Source organism: Cynoglossus semilaevis, chromosome 8, assembly GCF_000523025.1.
Source record: "Cynoglossus semilaevis isolate Cse_v1.0 chromosome 8, Cse_v1.0, whole genome shotgun sequence".
Classification (NCBI taxonomy): domain Eukaryota; kingdom Metazoa; phylum Chordata; class Actinopteri; order Pleuronectiformes; family Cynoglossidae; genus Cynoglossus; species Cynoglossus semilaevis.
Genome location: NC_024314.1, coordinates 28,318,327 through 28,329,232, shown reverse-complemented (window position 1 = coordinate 28,329,232; position 10,906 = coordinate 28,318,327). Strand labels below are relative to the sequence as shown.

Below are 10,906 nucleotides of genomic sequence, written 5' to 3'. Positions count from 1 at the left end.
AAAAAAAAGTGAAGAGTGCCATTGAAATATTTATGAAATGATACAATGGTATAATAATGCTGTCTGTTTCCAAGTTATTTTTAAAACATTTTTATTTTTATTTTTGGCAACATTTTTAACTTGTTGAGTTTTTTTTTTGGCAACATTTTTAACTTGTTGAGGCTTTTTCAGAATTTTTTAACTTTTTTTTTTCACACAAAATAAATGTATCTAATTAATAAAGAGGTTTGTAGTTAATTAATCGTGATTAATCGTCTTTATCAAATGGCAAAATTTTTCAATCCAAAACTTGTACTTTACTGTAATCACAAATATTCAAAGTTCATCAGTTCTACTGTTCAATTAATTTGTGTTGTTAATTGTTGTTTTTCTGTCGGTCATTGATTCATTAATTCTTCAGTCCCAGCTCTGGTTATAATTTAACACAAAACAGCAGAACCCTGTAGAATCCTTCTTCAGGTTTATTTCAGGTTCCGTCCACATGGTACTCTGATTCACATCTACAGTACAGTACACAGGAGTATATGAGTACAGATGACTACTGCATGTCTTTATAGTACAGGTAGTACAGGTTATAGTACATCAACTGTGGAGTGTGACAGGACATGATCATGTTAGGAAGCCTTTGGTGAGTTCAGGTACAGCTGGAAGGCTACTTCACTGCAGTGACAGATATACTTCAAATACACAGTACTGTTTGAGTAGTACAAAAGTGCAGGCGTTAATGTGGTGTGCAAATCCAAACAAGAGTCTGTCCAACTGTGAACACTTCCTTTACTAAGGTCAAATACATTACTGGCACAAGGTGGTTGGATTAAAACAGTGGTTCCCAAACCTCTTCTGTAGCGCCCCCTGTTGTAGAGGTAATGAAGTTACAAATCAGTTACTTTCTCCCACTGTGGCAAAAATAAAAAATAATATTAAGAATTAAATTAATTAGACTGACTGCGCCTCAGTAAGTCCACGCTCCTCACTTTGTAAATAAAACAATTATTAAGAATGAAATTAATAAGACCGACTGTACCTCAGTAAGTCCACGCTCCTCACTTTGGGAACCACTGGATTAAATGTTAATAAATATAACATTTTTAACTTTGGCAACACATGATATTTATTTGAAGCAACAAGTAAAGTTGTTCTGCTCTCAGTATCTGTAACAGCCTGTACAACAGCAAAGGTCACACCAGGGGTCACTTCACAACACTGTCCATGGTGAAGGGGGGGTCGTAGGGGTCACTATTTAAATTTAATCCATATTAGAGACTATGTTCAAAATTAACATTAATTGACTGAAAATTCTGGAGAAAAAAAAGTGAAATTCCATTCTTGATCTTGCACGGACCTTTTGTGCATTTAGCGCCTCCCTGTGGACACCCACCCCCTTACTTTTCCTGCTGCTCAAAAGGCACAAATCACACGTAATCTTAAGACCTCACTCACAATCAAGTGCTGAAACCAAGGATATGACGTCACAGCTCAGCTGAACTGAACTCAAATCACAGGCACTAAGAACTTGTCAGCCCCCTCACGCACACGTACCTGCAGTCCCACATAGTACCACCAGAGTTCAGTCATCACAGTCAGTAAACTTGTGCTTTCCTTCTCCAGACCGTAGAGGAAACATTTCAACATATTTTTTTAAAATCATTATTTAAAATGATAGTAAAAACACATTTGCATGACACATTAGCAGCAATGACAACAACACACCACTAGTCTGCGACCCTGGTTAGCTGTGATGCTAAGGGATCGATTCCAACAGCAAAATACGTGCTAAGAGGGCTAGCTCAAAAACAGACGACATTTTGACTTTTTAATTGCCATTTAGCGGAGTAGCTCAAAAACAGACGACATTTCGACTTTTTAATTGCCATTTAGCGGAGTAGTAAAATGTACTTCACTGTACACTCGGGAAAAACGAAGTACTTAAAGTACTGCAGTTAAAGTTTGATTGGCTGTAGCACCTGTCGACTTGACATAAAGACAAAAAAAAAATCCACTCTCCAGCTACGAAACATGTTTGCTAGCATGCTTGTTATACAAACAGTTAACTTTACATTTCATAACTTGTATTAGCAGTGGAAATATCGGACATACAGTATTGTGTTCGAAAACCACTGGGGGAAAAAAAATCGCGTTTTTTGTTAATCGTACAGTCGCTGCCCTCTAGTGTTCAAAACAAATATTTTAAAATAATGTAAAACTGAAGCTGTGGGCGTTTCGGTGACGCTGGTCAGCTTTTAGATTGCTGTGACATCTTTACTATCGCTAACCATGTTTTGTATTGATTGTTAAAGCACTTTGTTTAAATAAATAATTATAATCTTCTTTATATTTTTCATATATACTGTGTAAGTGGATATGACATTATTTATACGTCAGTAGTTGTTTGACGAATAACCTCAACATGGGACACAAAGTGGAGACGGAGCAGTTAGCTTAGCATTTTTCACTGTGACACAGACAGCCAGCCATACACTGTAGGGACCCCTACTGGCCATAGACGTTGATGCACATGTATTATTTAAACTCGACAATCGATACAATCCAAAGGTCCATGCATTAAATTCGATTATTTTGAGCGAATAAGAGGATCATTAATTTTCCTTCCTTTTTTTTAAATAAAACTAAGCTGAGCCAGAAAACCGGGAAACTCCAGGACATTATAACGGCATTCATAGCACCGACTGCAGGGAAGGCAGAGTTTTTAAGCTCGTAAACCGTAAGTAAACAATAAGTAAACAGTCCTGCTTACTTTTTCCTTTAGGTTTTTTTCATTTATATTATATATATGTATGTATGTGTACAGTGTATAAAACCATGGTGACTCAGGGCGGAACTTAGTCACACTTCCGCCGGAACCTAATTGTGACGGAAGCCAATCGTTGCTCGCATTCAGTTCCTAGCAGCTTAACGTTAATTAGCACAGACGAGCCTCACATGGCGACGTCACGGGTCACCGACGGGGTGGTGTTCTCACACGGAAAGTAGGATCTTAAAAACAACAACTGTGACGGAGCAGGGCGGACGTGACGACATCTTACACGTGAGTTTGTTTTTATTCTTCCCCAACTTTAGCCCAACTTTAGCTCTTCTCGTTTATGGGAGACGAGACCAGAGAAAAGGCGATTTATAGTTAACTTCTTTTCGTTTATGGGGGACGAGGCCAGAGAAAAGGCGATTTATAGTTAACTGTTGTTGTTTTTGTTGTTGATACAGTCCGATGTCAATTATCTGTATAATTAACTGTTCGGTTGTGTATTAATATACACACACATATATATTTGTCTTGTATAGTTTTTCAAGTCAAAAAGTTCTAAGACGCGTTTTTATCTCCAAAACGGTCTGCATTGATAACTTCAAACAGGTCTTTAATCATTGTGTCCGGTTGTTGAAATGTTTAGATCAATTTGATCAGATTTCTCTTCTACAAAACTAAAAAAAAAGTTTGAAAATGAACCGGATTTCGGTGCTTAGATGACGTCATTTTTCTGACGGAAACACCGTTTGTGTTTGGACATGAACGGGACGAAGAGAAGTAAATAAACTTTGTATATAGATGCTGTACTGCAGTTCTGAATGTAAATACTCTGCTGTCCATATATGAATATAGTTTGTAAATATAAACACACACTATGTCTTCATTTCGACCATGTACTAGACTCATCTTCATCGTATGTGACGTCATATTTCTGATTATACTTTTTCTATTTCTAAAATAGTCTTAGAACTTTTTGACTCCCTGTGGTTTATTTATTATATTATATTTTGAAACTTCCCATTTTTATAGTTATGATGGTGTATGTCAAACAAACAAAAAATCCCCCAAAAAACATTAGGGGTCAGGGTGTTTTGGGGCGGGGGGCCCTGACCGCCAGGGGCGCTAGGACCGCCTCTGCCCCGTCAGCACCGGGACAGAGGTTTAAGTGTAAATAGATCCCACGCGTGTCACCTCTCGGCTCATCCACTCATCCAGTGGATTGCCACAGTTCCCGGACCTAGGACTGGGTGACGGCCAGGGTGTTGACGTATCCGTGCGGACACATGTCGTTCTCGGACACGCAGTGAGAGAACTGGGCCTGGTTGCTCCCTCCGGCCAACCTCCGCACCCCGCGCACCGCCGCGCACTGCTCCAGCAGTTCCAGCAGCGTGCACGCCAGGAAGAAGATGTTCTTGAACATGAAGAGCGAGGCCGGGGTGTTGTACACGTACACCAGGAAGCAGCGCACCACCAGCAGCGGCGCGTTGACCAGGACGCCCGTGGAGAAGCGCGCCCACAGCCAGCGGCAGCGCAGCTCGGACGCGGTCAGCTCGTACAGCCAGATGACGGGCACGGCCAGGGCCACGAAGTACGCGGAGAGGACCGTGTACTTCAGGTACAGGGTGGGGATCTCGTTGCGCAGCAGCATCTCCAGCAGCGTGAAGCTGTCCAGCAGATCCAGGCAGGTGCTGATGAAGCAGCTGCGGGAGTGGTGCCGCGTGGCGCCGTTCACGTCCTCGATGATGGAGTTGATGAGGCAGAAGAGCAGCGGCGCCGACAGCAGCACCACGATCTTGAAGCCCGTGGCCCCGAACGGCACCTTGAGCGAGACCAGGTCCAGGATGGAGGTCTCCAGGATGAGCACCACCTTGGGCGTGCACGCGATCACGTAGATGAGCCAGGCCAGGTACGCGTACGTGAACTCCCCGAGGTTGCAGCCGAACATGGAGCTCTTCTGGTGGAAGCCGCAGGCGCGCTCCCTCTTGCTCCGCGCGTTCTTCATGAAAAAGATGCCCCAGCCCGAGATGACCACCAGGTCCGTGGCGATCCAGGAGCACCAGTACAGATCCGTGAAGATGATGAGGTAGAAGTCCAGGACGCCGCCCTGAAAGACGAGCAGCAGGAAGCTGAGCGTCTTGTACAGGAGGCTCCTCTTGGAGCGGTGCGCCAGCAGCAGCGGGGCGCTCTGCATGAACTCCCCCGATGTCATGGTGCAGGTGGCGGCGGCCGCAGCCGAGGAGACCAGGGGCCGGATGCTGCCGCTCTCCCCCGGGAAGATGCTGCCGCTGGTGTTCCGCGTGTCCCGCCTGCTCCTCCTGCTCAGCCGGTCAGTCTCCGGAGAAGAGGAGAGAGGAGAACGGGGGCGGTAGCTCACTTCGTACTGCTGACAGTCGGCCTTCAGGTTTTCTTTCCCAGCTTCAGGGATCATTGTATTTGTGCGCTCGCCTCCTTATTTCCTCCTCTTTCCTTCCTTCCTTCCTTCTTTCCTTTTAGAGGCAGTGGAAGGAGGAGACATGCGCAAAGACAGGCCTGGAGTCCGACCTGATGGAGCGGACTCTCTGAACCCGACATCCGCAGACATCTGTCCCGTTATCACCCACCAACGAAGCCACAAATATTTTTCCTCTCATTTCTTTTCTTTTTAAGTCAGAAACATCACAGAAAACATTGAATAGAATCATTTTAAACCACATTTTTTTTCAGTTTTGCTTCATTGACTTTTTATTTCTTTAAACTGTGTAAAAATAAAAAAGATGAATAAACGATCAGAACCTTTGACTTTTTATCCTGTTTATTTAAAATGCTTTTCCAAGTGACCACTGGTGAACATTTATTTGATAAATTTACAATTCATTTTAAATAAAATCCATATGAATAAATCTGTGAATTTCCTTCTGTTCGTTAACTTGTTACACGGTGTTTTACAAACATCGTCCGACTCCGACCTTCAGTCCGTCCAGGTGCCCAGATTTCAACAGCGATATCGGATCGATATCGGCCGTCGTGCCCAAAAGTGTGGATGGGAATACGGGGATTGATGACGTCAGAGTGTTCGGAGCTCGGACTCAAAAGCATTTGTTCTGTTACAGGATCACTGGACCAGGACGGTTCCTGGGACTGATTTGGTCGACAGCCCAGAACCACTGTCAGCTCCTGGGCGCCACCTGCTGTTACAACAGTACAACACCTCCAACACCTGTGAGTACAAAGTACACACTGTACACACTCTCCCAGGACCACATCAAAGTGATTACGGTAAATCGATTAAAAGATCGGCACGATATATTTGCTATGAGCAACTTCAATAAAGAAACGATTTTTTTCGGTCTTCGGGGAAACCGCGTGTAAAACCTTACGACATGCCCATCGCTACTACAGTAAATGGTGCCGAGCACGTGCGAGTGCATCCTCCGTCGGAGTCATCGTAATATGTACAACCAGTCTGAGTAGAAGATAAACGAGTCAAACCCACGAACGAACGTCACTTTAATTAGCGATATTTAGAGAAATGTTTCATTTCTGTTCAACTCGATCTCGAGTTCGTGTTTTTATTTTTCCTCTTCAACGTGAACCGCACAACACTGACCCACAAGGAAAGGTTTCCAAAAAAGGTTTAGCACGAGCGCACGGACGTGGGTGGAGTTTTTTTTTTTTTTTTTTTAATCTTTAAGGAGTTCATTTTTTTAACGGCCTCGTTAAAGGCACTGCCACGATACACGGGGGTGGGAGGGTGGAAAGCTACTGTCCATCACTCACACACAGACGGTCCGTTCTAGTGACTACTATACACGGGGGGGGGGGGTTAGTGGGCGGGGCCGCTATAGGTAGTACTCATAAATATTGTCCAACTCCTCGTGAAACAAGTCCCACTCGTCCTCCGAGTCCGTCACCTCGTCGTCGGCCCCCCCCGCCAACAGCATGAGGAGCATCTCGCTCAGCTCGAACGTCACCATCTCCTCGTCGTCGTTGTCGAAGGAGTCGGTGCTGTCCCGCTCGTCGAAGATGTCCCACAGAGGAGTTCGTCTCGAGCTCTGTGGAGGAGGGAGAGAAAAAGACACGGTTTTGGACTGTGACGAACAGAGAGGCTGTCATCAGGAGTCATTATATGGCCACCAGAGGGGGCTAAAGACGAGACGATCAGAAGATCCTGATGTTACCAGTGAGAAGACGGCTAAATATTTGTCCTAATTTTTCAATGTCAAACTAATGCGTTTTAATATTTGAAACAATTTAAATAAAAAAAAATCACAGAACACAACTGTGTAGAGTTTACAGCGAGTTAAAATAGACATTTAAATTAAAATAAACACCTGTCTTTATTCTTCTAAGGAACCCATTCGTATTTCTATTACTGATGCTGACACGAAATGACCACCAGGTGTCAGTAACAACACAAGTCATCTGCACATTCAGAAAGACCCAGACCAACGGCTACACAAATGAATGAATGTGTACAGAAAACACTGTTGAACAAACTGAAATACGTACTGCACAAAGTACGTTATAAAAGTACTGAGTACCGAGTAACGTTTCTGAGGAACTGGAACTGTCTGTTCATCCCACTGAGTTTCTACTGATTGTCATGTGATTGGCTGGGCCATTCTAACAGATTTATTGTCATGCCATGATCACTGCCTTCTCTCACTGTCCTGTAGGTGGCAGCACTTTTTGTTGGTCTGGTGTTTTTGGCTGATGTGCAGTGATATTTGACCGAATCAAAATAAAACAAACTTTTTTTTCATTTTTTTTTTCAAATTCCCTCTAAATCAAATCAAAATGGCGTCTGGTCTTGTCAGGGTCGTTAGCGACGGCGGTGGCCGAGGTGGGCGTTACCCTGTTTCTGCTGTTGGACCCCGTCTGTCGTCGCTGAGGCTGCGGCTCCTCCAGTCGTCCGTCGGGGAAGGCGTGTTTGTAGAAGCAGTTGGAGCCAAAGGGACAGGTTCCACGGCCCTCGTCAAAGTACCGACACGGTTTAGTTCTGTGGACACAGACCTCAACATTAGCCATGTCTAAACCCCACCCTCCGCCCTGCCCCCCCCAGGAGGACTGAACACCTCCACCCACCTTCACCTTCTATTTCAAACCCAAACCCTGTGGACAGAGAAGTCTCTGGTCCAGAGTAAACAGTTCTCACCCCATGCCGTCCTTGTACTTCTGGATCAGTTTCTGTTTATCTTCTTTATCCTCGACCCAGTATTCGCTCGGTATGACGAAGTTAGACGTGATTCGACACTCGGGACAAGACCTGCGCAACGGAGAGGGAAACGTTAAAATATATCAGCGCCAACTTTAAACTTCAAAACGGTCGTGATTAATAATTAGTCTTTTAGACACGTGACGTCATCAGGTTAGCTGTGAACAACAGTTTAGCCACAAGGGGGAGCCTTCATCTTTCTAGTCCTACCAGTGTCACATTATTAATAATAACATCAAAAAGATTTAATTTTTTTAACACTTCAAACAGGTCCATGAAAAAAACAAAAACAAAACAATCGACATTGCTCTAGAATATCGATACAGCATCAAGTCATGTTTGATGTAACGGAACCAAAGGTTATGTTTCAAACTGTAATTAGTAACTGTAATCAGTAACTGTAATTAGTAACTGTAATTAGTAACTGTAATCAATAACAGTAATTAGACAAAGTACAGGTTTGATTGGAGACGTTTGAGCGTCTCGTCATCAAACAGGTTTTGGAAGCCTGTGATTGGCCGAGACACTGATGACTCACTTGATGATTTTGCTCTCAAACTGTTTGGCGCTCCTCCACTTGCGAATGCACTTTAAACAGTAGCAGTGGCTGCAGTTGGACAGGATGCCGAAGCGACGCTCGCTGGGGTTGGCCTTCTCGAACACCACCTCCATGCACACGCCGCACATCATGTCCTTGCTGCGTTGGATGGCGAACGAGATCTCCATGTCCTTCTCGTGGGCCTCGATGCACGCCTGCAGGAGACCAGGAGCCACATCGTGAGGAAACTGATTTTCTGACCCTGGGACAGAGACGTCCAGGATTCTGTCCGTTACCTTCGTGTGTTCGGAGCGCTGACCGTTGTCCGTAGGGTGCAGCACCTGTAGGCCACACATGTCGCACACGTCGCCGTGGAGATACGCGCAGTTGACGCCGTAGCGGCACTCTCCGACCGCTGCGTACGGACACAGCTGCTTCTTCAGCTCTTTGTCCTGCGGCGGAGCGTCGCTGTCCGACTCCTTGACCAGAGGGGCGGAGCTCTCCGGCGTCACCTGTTCAGCTGGACACACACACACAGACATCGACAGAAGCGTTAACAGGAAACGGGGGTTCCTCCTCCTCCCACACCCGAGCACAGACTTGGGCCACTCACCCCGGCCGCAGTACGGCTGTCCTGGAACGAACTCTGCGGCGTTGACCCAGTCCTGAGCCCCTGGGACAGGCGGCGGCGGCGGCCCCCACTTCCTGTCACTGTGATTGGCTGATAACACCTGACAGACCAGTTCTCTACTCATCGACCACAAGACCTGTGGATTTAAACAAACGCTGAGGCGACTGGAAACTGCTGCAGAAGAAGAAGAAAAACAAGCAGCCTGGGTTCAGAGGTCACCTGGTCGTGGTCACCTGGTCGTGGTCACCTGGTCGTGGTCACCTGGTCGTGGTCACCTGGTCGTGGTCACCTGGTCGTGGTCACCTGGTCGTGGTCACCTGGTCGTGGTCACCTGGTCGTGGTCACCTGGTCGTGGTCACCTGGTCGTGGTCACCTGGTCGTGGTCACCTGGTCGTGGTCACCTGGTCGTGGTCACCTGGTCGTGGTCACCTGGTCGACCGTGTTTTCAGTGTTAGGGTTAGTTTTGTTTTGGTCTGGACCACATCTCTCGGTGTAATCCAAGTTTGTCGACCTTGACACAAAAATGCACAGAGGAACGGTGTGTTCTCTCCTCACGACCTTCACACAGACGGCAGCGTCGTTGTTTCCCTTCGTCACGGCAGAGACGCCGACACTGTCATCAACCAACACTTCAAGAAAAAACAAAAGAAAACAAACCCTAAATTCTTCGCTCATTCTTGAAGCGTGAGCCTGGAATGTAAAGTGGTGTCAACCCTCCACACCTACGGACTCACGTGACGCACGGGGAAAAATGAGCCTAAATTAAAAAAAAGGGAAAAAAAAAAGAGGCTGACGTTGGTGTTTGAAGAGTTGATTCAGGATGAGGCTGATGTTGGTGTTTGAAGAGTTGATTCAGGATCTCTGGTGTGGAGCTGTGATCACAGACACTCACACTGACAGAACTAACAATAGTCTGTGATCCACAGACACAGGACTGAGTGTTTCTACAGACTTTGGTTTTATTAGAACTTCAGACGATATATTCAATCTTCACTTTTATCGTCTTCACACGCATCAAGGACGAATTCCAAGTTCTATTAAAAACAAATCTATACATTTAGTTGAAAACAGACAAAATAATCCTAATCTAATCCTAGTTGACTTTTTTTGCAGCAGGTTGGTCATGAAGACAAACCCAGGGAATCAAACCCTAGACGTCCATAAAAACAACACAAACTTAGCTAAGACAGCTAAGCTAACGCAGCAGTACGAATGACCGTCAACGGATGTCTCATCACTGATTGGTCAGAGAGTTCCCTCAGGATCATCACGGTACGGATTATTAACAGACGGGTTTCTAAACCGGCGGTTCCAGTCAGAACCGTGGACACCAGAGCCAACAGGAAGGACAAACACACCGAGACGTTCTTTATTAAAAACCTGCTTCCATCCACCAGGTGGACCCAGAGGACACCGGCACGTTCACAGCCAGACTCTGTTCTGAACAAAGCCAGAACAAAGCCGCTGGTGCGGCCTCGGCCAATCGCCGCTCGTTTGGCCGTCGGGATAAGAGGGAAGAGCTTAACCGCGGCTACGGCGTCGTCATAAATATTCACACGACGATTGACGAACAATGGAAGCATTAGCTGCGGCCTGGTCCGAGGAGACCAGTCCACTCCTGCTGTAATGGGCCGTGACCCACGGTCCACAGGAGCCCGTGCACAAAAGGAGGACCGGGGCCTATCTCTGTCCTCCAGCCGTGTCCCATGATGCCGCATGCCATCGTGATGCACTGTTTACCAGTCTGTTCCCAGGGAGAGGAGGGAGAGAGAGGGAGGGAGA

At 45.9% G+C, this 10,906-nt stretch overlaps 2 protein-coding genes across 2 annotated transcripts in view; both read right to left on the bottom strand.

Moving 5' to 3' along the window:
• Positions 1–3,161: 3,161 nt before the first annotated feature.
• tmem121b (transmembrane protein 121B) lies at positions 3,162–5,365 on the bottom strand. Its single transcript, XM_008316007.3, has one exon. It carries the CDS (start codon positions 5,187–5,189, stop codon positions 3,999–4,001), a length of 1,191 nt encoding a protein of 396 aa, XP_008314229.1. The 5' UTR covers positions 5,190–5,365; the 3' UTR covers positions 3,162–3,998.
• A 169-nt stretch (positions 5,366–5,534) lies between these two features.
• mkrn1 (makorin, ring finger protein, 1) overlaps positions 5,535–10,906 on the bottom strand; it is an 8,109-nt gene continuing 2,737 nt past the window's right edge. The window contains exons 3-9 of the mRNA XM_025057169.1: positions 9,859–9,881; positions 9,107–9,298; positions 8,790–9,013; positions 8,494–8,708; positions 7,896–8,006; positions 7,595–7,739; positions 5,535–6,792 (exon numbers count right to left, since the gene is read on the bottom strand). Coding sequence (XP_024912937.1) covers positions 6,580–6,792; positions 7,595–7,739; positions 7,896–8,006; positions 8,494–8,708; positions 8,790–9,013; positions 9,107–9,298; positions 9,859–9,881 — 1,123 coding nt within the window. The 3' untranslated portion in view covers positions 5,535–6,579. The remainder of the gene's footprint in view (positions 6,793–7,594; positions 7,740–7,895; positions 8,007–8,493; positions 8,709–8,789; positions 9,014–9,106; positions 9,299–9,858; positions 9,882–10,906) is intronic.

What these genes read in the sequence shown, in the direction of transcription:
- tmem121b (XM_008316007.3), bottom strand. Translation starts at nt 5,189, where the DNA reads ATGATCCCTGAAGCTGGGAAAGAAAACCTGAAGGCCGACTGTCAGCAG.